The 11,158-nt window shown below is 39.5% G+C and overlaps 1 protein-coding gene across 1 annotated transcript in view; it reads right to left on the bottom strand.

Annotated features, from left to right (window-relative positions):
• Window positions 1-242: 242 nt before the first annotated feature.
• Window positions 243-11,158, bottom strand: part of LOC116151880 (zinc finger protein 268) — a 28,936-nt gene continuing 18,020 nt past the window's right edge. Inside the window, exon 6 of the mRNA XM_064479557.1 lies at window positions 243-9,464. Within this exon, the coding sequence (XP_064335627.1) occupies window positions 7,948-9,464 (1,517 nt within the window). The 3' untranslated portion in view covers window positions 243-7,947. The remainder of the gene's footprint in view (window positions 9,465-11,158) is intronic.

Genomic DNA, 11,158 nt, shown 5'->3' with positions numbered 1-11,158 from the left:
CTCAGATGAGTGGCACCTCCAGCTGAAGGTCTTCCAGGGGGTCCAAGCCATGCATGGCCCCTGCCCAGGGCATGCCTCCTTCATCACCCTGGGTTCCAGGCTCACTACTCAGGGCAGCAACCCAGCAGGTGGTGCCCAACACTCCCTGGAGTCTGTATCAGTAAGGTCCAGGCCAGAGTCCTGCGTCTTCCAAATAAGGCTGGGATTAGGGAGAGGCAAGCGAGGAATCACAAAACAAACCATTAAGGTAAGTCACATTTTAATACAGTATTTTTGAAAATGATCAATTATTTTTGCCAGAGAATCTATGATGAACAAAACATTAAAAACAATTTTTTTTAAAGATGAGTATTACTGGTTTTCCCTTTTGCTTCAGGCTCAAAGGTGCCTGGGCAGTGATGCTGTGACCAAGCAAGGCCCCTTTACCTGCTACAAACCTTTGCCTCCGCTGGTAGTTCAGGGCGAGGTGGGGTCAGGGGCTCGGAGCCCAGGGCTGTTTACTGAGCACACAAGACTCTCTGAGGTGGGTAATTGGCCACCATTTCCAAATGACAAGATTCTTGAAATATTTGTTACTCATAACATTTTTGCTTACAAGTTTTAGCATTCATCGTAACTCCTGCCTGAAACAGTCCTCACTATAGTGGCTGCCAAATAACAATCTTTCTAACTTCATCATTTCTTCTACATTTACCAGCTGGAATTCCACGGTCATAGTTTTTCTCCTGCTTCCTCTATTATTTCAGTGCATCTTATTTCTATTCACCTTTCTGTTCTGTGTGGTTCTTTGTTCTTTCAAATAGCTTACTTCGTAATTTAGAAGGCTTCGTAATTTTGTTCCAGCTGTTACTTTTGTATTGTCCTGAATCCCACATTTCTCCGTTTTTATTATCAGCCAGTCAGTTAAAGGGGTTCCCTTTGGTTTCCTCCTAATATTAATGGCAATCTCTTACTGCTCCCTCTCGCCTGTTCCCATGCTGACTCAGAGCTTTACTACTTTACCAGAAATTCTTTATATAGCATTCTTCCATCCTGGCTCAACCCTCATAGTCTTAGATATGAAATTAAATATATTAAATGCTAACAACCAGCCCTTTAGCAGGGTAAAGCTCAGCCTCTGATATAGTCCTGAGAAAATTAACTTTTGTATGTGGTGAAAGTACAGATCAAGACTTTTTTTTTTTCTTGCAGACGTGCAAGTTTAGCACCATTAAAAAAAAATACTGTCGTCTTTCCAATGAACTATTTTTCTAACTTTGATACAAACTGACTATAGAGTATTTTTTTTTTCAGGACTCTAATCTGTATGTCCCTCCTTTCACGAAACTACAGTGTCATAGCTACTGAAGCTGACGGTTAGGCCTTGAAATAAAATGGTGTGTCTTGCAACATTGTTTTCCCTGTTCAACACTGTATGTAGTTCTTCTGCTGTTCCACGTAAATCTCAGTATCACACTTGTCAACTTTTACAGCAAACGCTCCTGGGAATTTGATTGGAATGGGATACAGTCTATAGATCCGCGTGGGGAACACGACGCTGTAACAGCACTGAACCTCCCACTCCACCAACGCAGCACGTCCGCCCGTTGTCCTGGCCATCGTCTCCTCTTCTGCATTGTTCTCGGCATATAGTTCACTTGACTTCATTCCATGGGTTTTTGTGGTACTATCATAAATAGTAGTGCATTTTAATCAAATTTCCAGTTGTCTATTGCAAGTATGTAAAAATACAACTATTTTTGAATATTGATTTTATATTCTAGATTTCTAAACTGACATGTGTATTATGGTGGCTTCTTTTTTTTTTTTTTGGTAAAGTTTTTTAAAAGTTTCAGTGAAGGCAATCATGCTGTCTCTGAATAAAGTTGTTCTTGCTTTCCAATCTGTATCTTTTAAATCTCTTTTTCTTGCCTTATGCAGTCAGCTAAGCCTTGCACTACAATGTTGAATTGGAGTGGTCACAGTGAGCATCTTTGATTTGTTCTCAATCTTGGGGGAGCTATTCAGTTTTTCTCCATTATAACATTAACTATAGACATTTTCCAGATGTGCTTTATTAGTCTGAGGAAGCTACTTCCTACCCCTGGTTGAATACGGAATCCATCTCAGCTTTGCAGTCCCAAGATAAACTCCAGTTTGCCTTCATGTATTACCCCTTTTATATACTGGTGAATTAAATTAACTAGCATTTTATTTAGGATTTTTACCTCTATGTTCATGTGGAACATTCGTAGGCTTTTTGATAACATCGGGGTTTTTTAAATTTTATTTTACTGAGTTATAGTCAGTTCACAATGTTGTGTCAATTTCCAGTGTAGAGCACAATTTTTCAGTCATACACGAACATACATATATTCATTGTCACATTGTTTTTCACCGTGGGCCACCACGAGATCGTGTATATATTTCCCTGTGCTACACAGTATAATCCTGTTTATCCATTCTGTATATACCTGTCAGTATCACATCTTTTAAAAACAATCAGTGTAACACAGACTTCATGAGTTAAGAAGTACCTGTCACCTATTTTCTGACAGTTTGTATAGAACTGGTATTCTTTCTTTCTTAAAAGTTCATGGAAATCATCAGTGAGATGATCTGAGCCTGGATTTTTTTCTTGTTGGGAGATTTTTAACTGTGAATTTAATTTCTTTTATAACTGTAGCAACTTTCAGGTTACCTATTTCTTCGAGTAAGCTTTGCTAGTTGGTTTCTTTCAAGAATTTAGTCCATTTCATCAAAGTTGTCAAATCTGTGTTCTTTATTCCCTTCCACTCTTTGTTCCATTAGTTTCTAGTCTTTTTATTTCACTCCTGTTTACACTGGGCTTATTTTACTCTTTTTTCTAGTTTCTTAAGGTAGGAGTTTAAATTATTGATGTGAGACCTTCATTCTTTTTTAATATAAGCATTTCAGTGCTATGAATTTCCCTTGAAGCACTGATTTTTCTGCATCTCAGAAATTTTGGTCTGTTGTATTTTAATTTGCATGTTTTATAGAATAATACTTTAAGATTTTCCATATTTCTCTTGAAATTTCTCAGACCCATGAATTATTTGGAATTGGGTTGCTTAATTTCCAAGTGTTCTGAGATTTTCCTGTTCTTTTTACAATTGAGTCTTGTTAAACTGCATTATAGTCTGAACACATTTTGTACAATTTCAATTATTTAAAAATTTTTAAGATTAGTGGGCGAGGACATGAACTATTGGCGAATGCCTCGCATGCAACGGAAAACAGTGTGTTTTCTGCTGTTGGCTGCTCTAGACGTGTCCACCACGTCGTTTGCCGATGATGTTATTCAGCCCTTCCACAGCCTTGCTGAGTTTGGTCTCTAAGTCATGTTACCGAGAAAGAAACGCTGAAGTGTCCACCTAAATTGGTAGAGTGTATTTCTCCTTTTAGCTGTGTCTTTGCATGACCTTGAGGCTTTGTTGTTATGTGCATGCCCGTTTAAGGGGCTGTCTTTGGTGAAACACTGCTTTTATCATTATTCACATTCCTGATCATTTTGGTTTTTTTGTTTGTTTAACATTTTTTATTGTTACAGTCATTTTACAATGTTCTGATCATTTTCTTTGCTCTGATTATATATTTACTTCTAGAAAAGGGAACGTATGTTCTAATGCCAGCTCTCAGGTTGGGGCCCAATCAATCTGATCTGTTTCAGCTGTTCGAGCTTTGTCGCAACTTCTGATTGATTTAGCACAAAACTGCCTTCAGACGTTTGGAGGGCAGGAAGTCTTCCTCAGCAGGGCCTGGGATCTGAGTACGAAGGAACTGTAGGGATGTGCTTGTGCTCAAGGCCAAGCCGCAAGCTCTCGGAGCCGTGTGAAACATCTCCTTGCCTTACAGCCTGTAGTTGTTTTTTTTTGTTGTTGTTGAGATTTTAAACATTTTTTATTGAGTTATAGTCATTTTACAACGTTGTATCAAACTCCAGTGTAGAGCACAATTTTTCAGTTATACATGAATGTACATATACTCACTGTCACATTTTTTTCGCTGTGAGCTACCACAAGATCTTGTATATCTTTCCCTGTGCTATACAGTATAATCTTGTTTATCTAGTCTACATTTTGAAGTCCCAGTCTGTCCCTTCCCACCCCACCCCCTGCCCCCTTGGCAACCACAAGTTTGTATTCTATGCCTATGAGTTACAGCCTGTAGTTTAAACATCTGCCTGTAGTTTATGTTGGTTTTTCTAAATGAAAATCTTACCTACAAAAAAATAGGACTTTTGTTTCTGTCCCAACCCCTAATTCCTTACAACTTTTTGTTATCACACATTGGCCAGAACTGCCATTACACTGCTCAATAAAAGTCATGAGCATTCTTTAATTTTCTTAATTTCATGGTATGTATCTGTTTTACCACTAACAAGAAATTTGACCATTTTTTAAACATATCCCCTACAAAGTTAAAGGAGTTACTTTCTATTTCCAACTTAGTAATATTTAAAATCATCCATGGGTATTACAGTCCATCAAATGATTTACCTACACGTAGTGAGACACTCATATGGCTTTCTTCTGGTATAGTGGTTAATTTTACATAAAGAATTTCTAATTCAATCTTTCAAACATCCTAACATGTCTCAACTAGGATCAGATTCCGCTTCACACGACAGAACCAAATCTCCTCCCAATCAAAACGAACAATGCCTTGAACAAGATCGCTCGTGTCTCTTTTGTGTAAGAAGGTGCCCAGATTTGGTCGTCTGGGGCTGGCACAACCACACCATTATCACCAGAGAGCCCAGACACTCTTATTTCTCTGCTCAACTCTAGCAGATGGCTTCCATCCTCAAGAAGAATTCTAAGATGGTTTTACAATGGCTACTGAGTCTCCAAACGTCTGATGTGTTGCATGTTAAAAAGAGGAAAGATGAAAGGACACTGGGAGAGCTCTCCCTAGCTGTATGTTTTCCTTCTGAAGAACATTCCCATTATACCCTCTCAGCAACTTCTATTTCCATTTCATTGCTCAGAATTTATAGCGTGATCACACTCAGCTACAACAAAGATGGAGAAATGTAGCTTTTTAGCTGGGCACACAGACATCACGAAAATTGCAGCGATCCCGTTAGTCATGAAGAAACACTGGGTTCACTACTAGTGGCCTGCTACACATCGTGACTTTAAAAAATAAAAACTCTACATTATTAGATACATTTTTGTGGTAAGTCCATTTAGGATTTTTAAATATATGTTCACAAATGACTTCATCATTTTTTTCCAAAATGTCTTATTTTCTGTGAAGTACTGTAAAATGTTAGAATTAGCTTTCCTGAAAATTATCTACTCCTACTGAAAATCGCTGGACCCTCCTTCTCTTCCGGGGCTGGGGCAGAGTTAGAGGAGCAAGGTAGATTTTCAAGCCAGAGACTGTTTTTAACTTTTCTATTTTGTTTACTGGCTACAGACCTATTCATTTCTGCTAAGTTTCATTTATCTGGTAACTTTTCCATTTCATTTAAGATCAGACCCAATGCAGCATTATCCATTCACACAGTATCTGACTTATACCTTCAACATTATGCTAACATCTCTGGCTTCTAGTGGGCAAGGCTGCAGGTGGGTCTGCATCACACAATACAGCAAGCTTTAAACTAACTGGCTCTGGGAAGAGGATGAACAGTATGTGTTCATTCTTTCTTTAATATGTGTATGTATGTTCCTTGGGATAGCAATACATGGGCAACATACACAGTATTTTCCAGGTTTAACTGTAGCAAGTACCTGAAACTCTTTGCTTATGCAAGACTCTTCTTCCCTTCTGTGAATCAACGTTCTCCACCCCCGGTGTCTTGACTTTGGGTCCTGCATTATGCGCTGAGCACACAAGGATCAGGCATTCAGAAAATCATTAAGTACATCCTTCAAGAAAGAAAGTTGCTATGGGTAAGAGACGGGATTCCCTGCTGAAGTGAAGAGCACAAAGCAGTGGGTGTTTCAGAAATACCTGCAGTTTTGAATCCTCGTATTCCTCCAAGGTAGCCCTGACCCACTTTCCAGGGTCCCAGCTCTTTCCAGACTACTGCTCATGCACATAAGGTAACTGGTGTGGTTGTGAAAAAACACCGACTCTCTACGTAAGCAATCAGCAGGATGATTTCCCACCACCCTGAGTCTACAGCTACAGGTGCACATTGCAGGAGCACCACTCAATGTACTGAGAGGACACCAGGTACGTCAAAGCAAAAGAGAGGTGAACTAGGATTAAAAAGTGACGGTAATGAAAGCTACTCTGGGTAATCTACATAGAAGGAATTAATTGAGAATTGCAGCAAGATGCCACCAGAGAACAAAAGCTAAGCTTTCTTTTCTGTATGGAGGGGGTCCATTAAAAATGTAAATCCTGGAGCATCTCGGCCAGCTCTGGGCCACGTGGGTGAGGGTCCCGTCGTGACTGCACGCGCTGTAGACGCTCCTGAAGAAAACCACGGTGTTCTCACCAGTGATGACAGAACAGATTCTAGCACACAGCCACATAAAACAGGCACTACATTGATTACGTAACTAAAGAGGTAGTTGTCAGGCCCACTTACAAAGGGCACAAAGTAACAGAAAAGTCTGGAAGTGCTGAGATGCATTTTAACTGCCATATTGTTATAGTAACAGGTTGTATTTCTTAATAAGAATGCTGCTGTCCAGAGTAGAAATACCTGAGAAGCGGTACTGTTACCTGGCAAATTTCTCTATCAAATGTGGTATTCACAAGCAAAATGCCAAACTACACGAAACATATTTTATAGTACAGAGAGGAACAGAACACCTGAGTATCCCTGTAGGCCTTACGATGTAGTCCTGTTACCCTGATTATTTATTTACACACTTTCAAAAATCTTTATGTTCTGTTATGAACATGCTTATCATTGATACTTGAATATTTTCTCCAATCTTTTCCTAAAAGTTTGGAACATCTGGAACATAATTTCCCTTACTTGTAAAGGAATGAATCAAAGTAATAGTGATATAACCTTCCTGCTGAGAATTTACCCCACTTGAAACATTCATATATCTTCGTGTGTGTGTGTGTGTGTGTGTAGACATATATAGTATGAATTATACTCTATTCTGCTACAAGTTTATCACTTCTAGATGAAGAATTTCCCTAACTTACAGCATGGTTTCTCCAAGGCATGAGATTCTGATACCTGAAATTCAATGGTTTTACATTTTCTCATTGAAATCCTAGTGGTTAATAGATCATGAATTTCAAAAGACTGTATTCCATATTCATTTCCATTATGGAATTTCCCTTGTAAATGCTAGCATATTAAAAAATTACTGACATTCACTTCATTTGTGTATTTCTTCACCTGCATAAGATTAAAGGTATGACTTCCTCCTGATAACTTTCACAGGGTTCACAGATTTCACAGGGTTCCTGTGACATGTAGTGACGTTTTTTGAGTGCAGAGGAAACAGCTTTCTCTGAATGTCCTTCCACGTGCTGTAAACACACGAGGCTTCTCTTCAGGATGGGTTTTCTGGTGTACAGAGATGGTTCCATTTATAGAGTTTCTCTTCTATATGAATTTTCTGGAATTTCCTGAGAAATGGTTTCTTACACTTAACTCACCAACATATTTCTCATCTGCATGAATTCTCTGATGCGTGATGAGCTGTGACTTCCAACAAAAGGCTCTCCCACAGCCACTGCATCCACAGGGTCTCCCCCCTGAATGAGCCCTCTGATGCACAACGGGCTATTTCCTAATGAAGGCCTTTTCACACTCATTGCATTCGTAGGGCTTCTCTCTTGTGTGCATCCTCTGATGTACAATGAGCCGGAATTTTCCACTGAAGGATTTCTCACACTGACTGCACTTATACGGGTTTTCCCCTTCATGCGTTCACTCATGTACAATGAGTAGTGACTTCCAAATGAAGGCTTTCCCACGTCTGTGACATTCATATTGTTTCTCCCCTGAATGAGTTCTCATGTGTATAATGAGTTGGACTTGCTGCTAAAGGCTTTCCCACATTTGCTGCACCCATGAGGTTTTTCCCCAGCATGAGTTCTTTGATGAGAGATGAGCTGATATTTTCTATTAAACGTCTTCCCACATTCACATTCATAAGGGTTTTCTCCTGTGTGAATTCTCTGATGCACAATAAGGTGTGAATTGAAACTGAAGGATTTCCCACATTCACTGCATTCGTGCGGTTTCTCTCCTGTGTGAGTCCTCATGTGTATAATGAGGTAGGACTTGCTCCTGAAAGCTTTCCCACATTCACTGCACCCATACGGTTTCACTCCCATGTGACTTCTCTGATGTACAATGAGTTGTGAACTGAAACTGAAGGATTTCCCACATTCACTGCATTCATGGAGTTTCTCTCCTGTGTGAGTCCTCACGTGTATAATGAGGTAGGACTTGCTCCTGAAAGCTTTCCCACATTCACTGCATACGTAAGGTTTCACTCCTGTGTGACTTCTCTGATGTACGAGCTGTGACCTCAAACTGAAGGCTTTTCCACACTGATTACATCCATAGTGTTTTACCCCAGTGTGTGCCCCCTGGTGTACAATGAGCTGTGACTTGAAGGTAAAGGTTTTCCCACACTCACCACAACCATAGGGCTTCTCCCCCGAGTGGGTTCTCTGATGCACCATAAGATTAGACTTTGTATTAAAGGCTTTCTGACATTCACTGCATTCATAGGGTTTCTCTCCTGTATGGGTTCTCTGATGTATCATGAGCTGTGACTTCAAACCAAAAGCCTTCCCACATTCATTACACCCATAGGGTTTCTGTCCTGAATGCGTTCTCCGGTGTGAAACGAGCTGGTCTTTCCTACCAAAGACTTTTCCACATTCACAGCACTCACAGGGATTCTCCCCGGTGTGAATTCTCTGATGTATGATGAGTTGTGAGCTGAAACGGAAAGTTTTCCCACATTCACTGCACTCATGAAGTGTCTCTCCTGAGTGAGTTCTCTGATGCACAACGAGGCAGGCCTTGCTGCTGAAGTCTTTCCCACATCCATTACATCTGCAGGGGTTTTCTTCTGCAGGATTTCGCTGATCCACCACAAGGCATGACTTGCTGCTGAAGGCCTCCCTACAGGAACTGCATTCAAAGGGCTTTCCTGCCACGTGCATTTGTTGGCATATGAGCTGTGACTCTCTTTTGACATTTTTTCCAGATCCACTATTTTCACAGTATTTTTTTCCAGTAACAGCTTGCTCATGTTTAGAATGGAATAATGATTCCCTAAGATCATGAAACCCACTGGGATATTTCCCAGCAAAATTACTACTAGAATCTATATATTTCAAACTCTTTCCATGTGTAACACATTTATGAAGTTCTTGTCTTGAAGAAACATAATTTGTACTATGAAGAGATAGTCTTCCAAACGCAGTACACTGGTAGCTTTCTGGTCTGCTTCCCAGCTTGCCGTGACTTCCCTGATGCCATTCCACACGATCATCAATTTCCTGGACTTCATCTAGAGAGGAAAATACTCATATGTCATAAATAGCAACATGATCCTAGTATATAGCACAGAGTGACCTTAAAAACGCCATGTCGTGAGGTTTTTCTTAGTTTCATGTATCAGTTCTGAATGTAAATAAAATCTAAAGTGTAAGCGTACCCAAACTCTTGTGCTCTGGGTAAAATAAAACGAAACATGAAAATAGGCATGAGGAACTGACAATAAATACAGTCTTCAAAGAAGGAAAGAACATACAATGGAGGAAAGATAGTCTCTTCAGTGACTGGTGATGGGAAAGCTGGGCAGGTGAACATGAATCGGCGGAGCCAGGACACTTCCGCACACCACACACACAAATACCCTCAAAGCGGCTTAAAGACTGCAACATAGGACAAGACACTGTAAGCGTCCTGAAGAAAACACAGGCAAAATATTTTCTGACATAAATCTTAACAATGTTCTCCTAGGGCAGTCTACCCAGGCAATAGAAATAAAAGCAAAAATAAACTGGGACCTAATTAAACTTACAAGCTTTTCCACTACAAAGAAAACCATAAACAAAATAAAAAGACAGCCTATGGCAAGGGAGAAAATATTTGCAAATGATGAGACTGACAAGGGCTTCATTTCCACAATATACAAACAGCTTATACAACTTAATAACAAAAAAAAAAAAAACAACCCAATTCCAAAATGGGCAGAAGACCAAAAGAAGCATTTCTCCATGAAGACCTACAAACGGCCAAAAGACACATGGAAAAATGCTCAATATTGCTAATTATCAGAGAATTGCAAATCAAAACTACAATGAGGTATCACCTCACGTAGGTCAGAATGGCCATCATTAAAAAGTCCATGAACTACAAATGCTGGAACCCTCCTACACTGCTGCTGGGAATGCAGTGTGCTGCAGCCACTATGGAAAACAGCATGGAGACTCCTTAAGAAACTAAAAATAGACTTACCATATGATCCAGCAACCCTACTCCTGAGCATATATCTGGAGGGAACTTTAATTCGAAAAGATACATGCACCCAAATGTTCATAGCAGCACTATTTACCATAGCCAAGATATGAAAACAACTTAAATGTCCATCAACAGACGACTGGATAAAGAAGATATGGTTTATTTATATAATGGAATACTACTCAGCCATAAAAAAAGAATAAAATAATGCCAATTGCAACAACATAAATGGACCTGGAGACCATCACTCTAAATGAAGGAAGCCAAAAAGAGAAAGAAAAATAGCATATGATATCACTTACATTTAGAATCTAAAATGTGATACAAATGACCTTATTTACAAGACAGAATTAGACTCAAAGACACAGAAAATTTATGGTTAGCAGAGGGAAAGGGAGGGTGAAGGGATATAATGGGAGTTTGAGATATACAGGTGCTAACTACTGTATATAAAATAGATAAACAACAAGGTCCTGCTGTGTATAGCACAGGGAACTGTATTCAGTATCTTCTAGCAACCTATAATGAAAAAGAATATGAAAACAAATGTGTATGTATGACTGAAACATTATGCTGTACATGAGAAATTGACACAATACTATAAACTGACTACACTTCAATTTTAAAAAAGTAAAAAAACAAAAATAAAAAGTAAAATTTTGCATAATGCCTTCCTCAGAAGGCACAAGGAAAAGTGAGCAAACTATAAAGAGGTGGGCGGGGATCTCTGCTCATCAC

The sequence above is a fragment of the Camelus dromedarius genome, chromosome 26, assembly GCF_036321535.1.
Source record: "Camelus dromedarius isolate mCamDro1 chromosome 26, mCamDro1.pat, whole genome shotgun sequence".
NCBI lineage: Eukaryota > Metazoa > Chordata > Mammalia > Artiodactyla > Camelidae > Camelus > Camelus dromedarius.
This window is presented reverse-complemented; position numbering and strand designations above follow the sequence as displayed.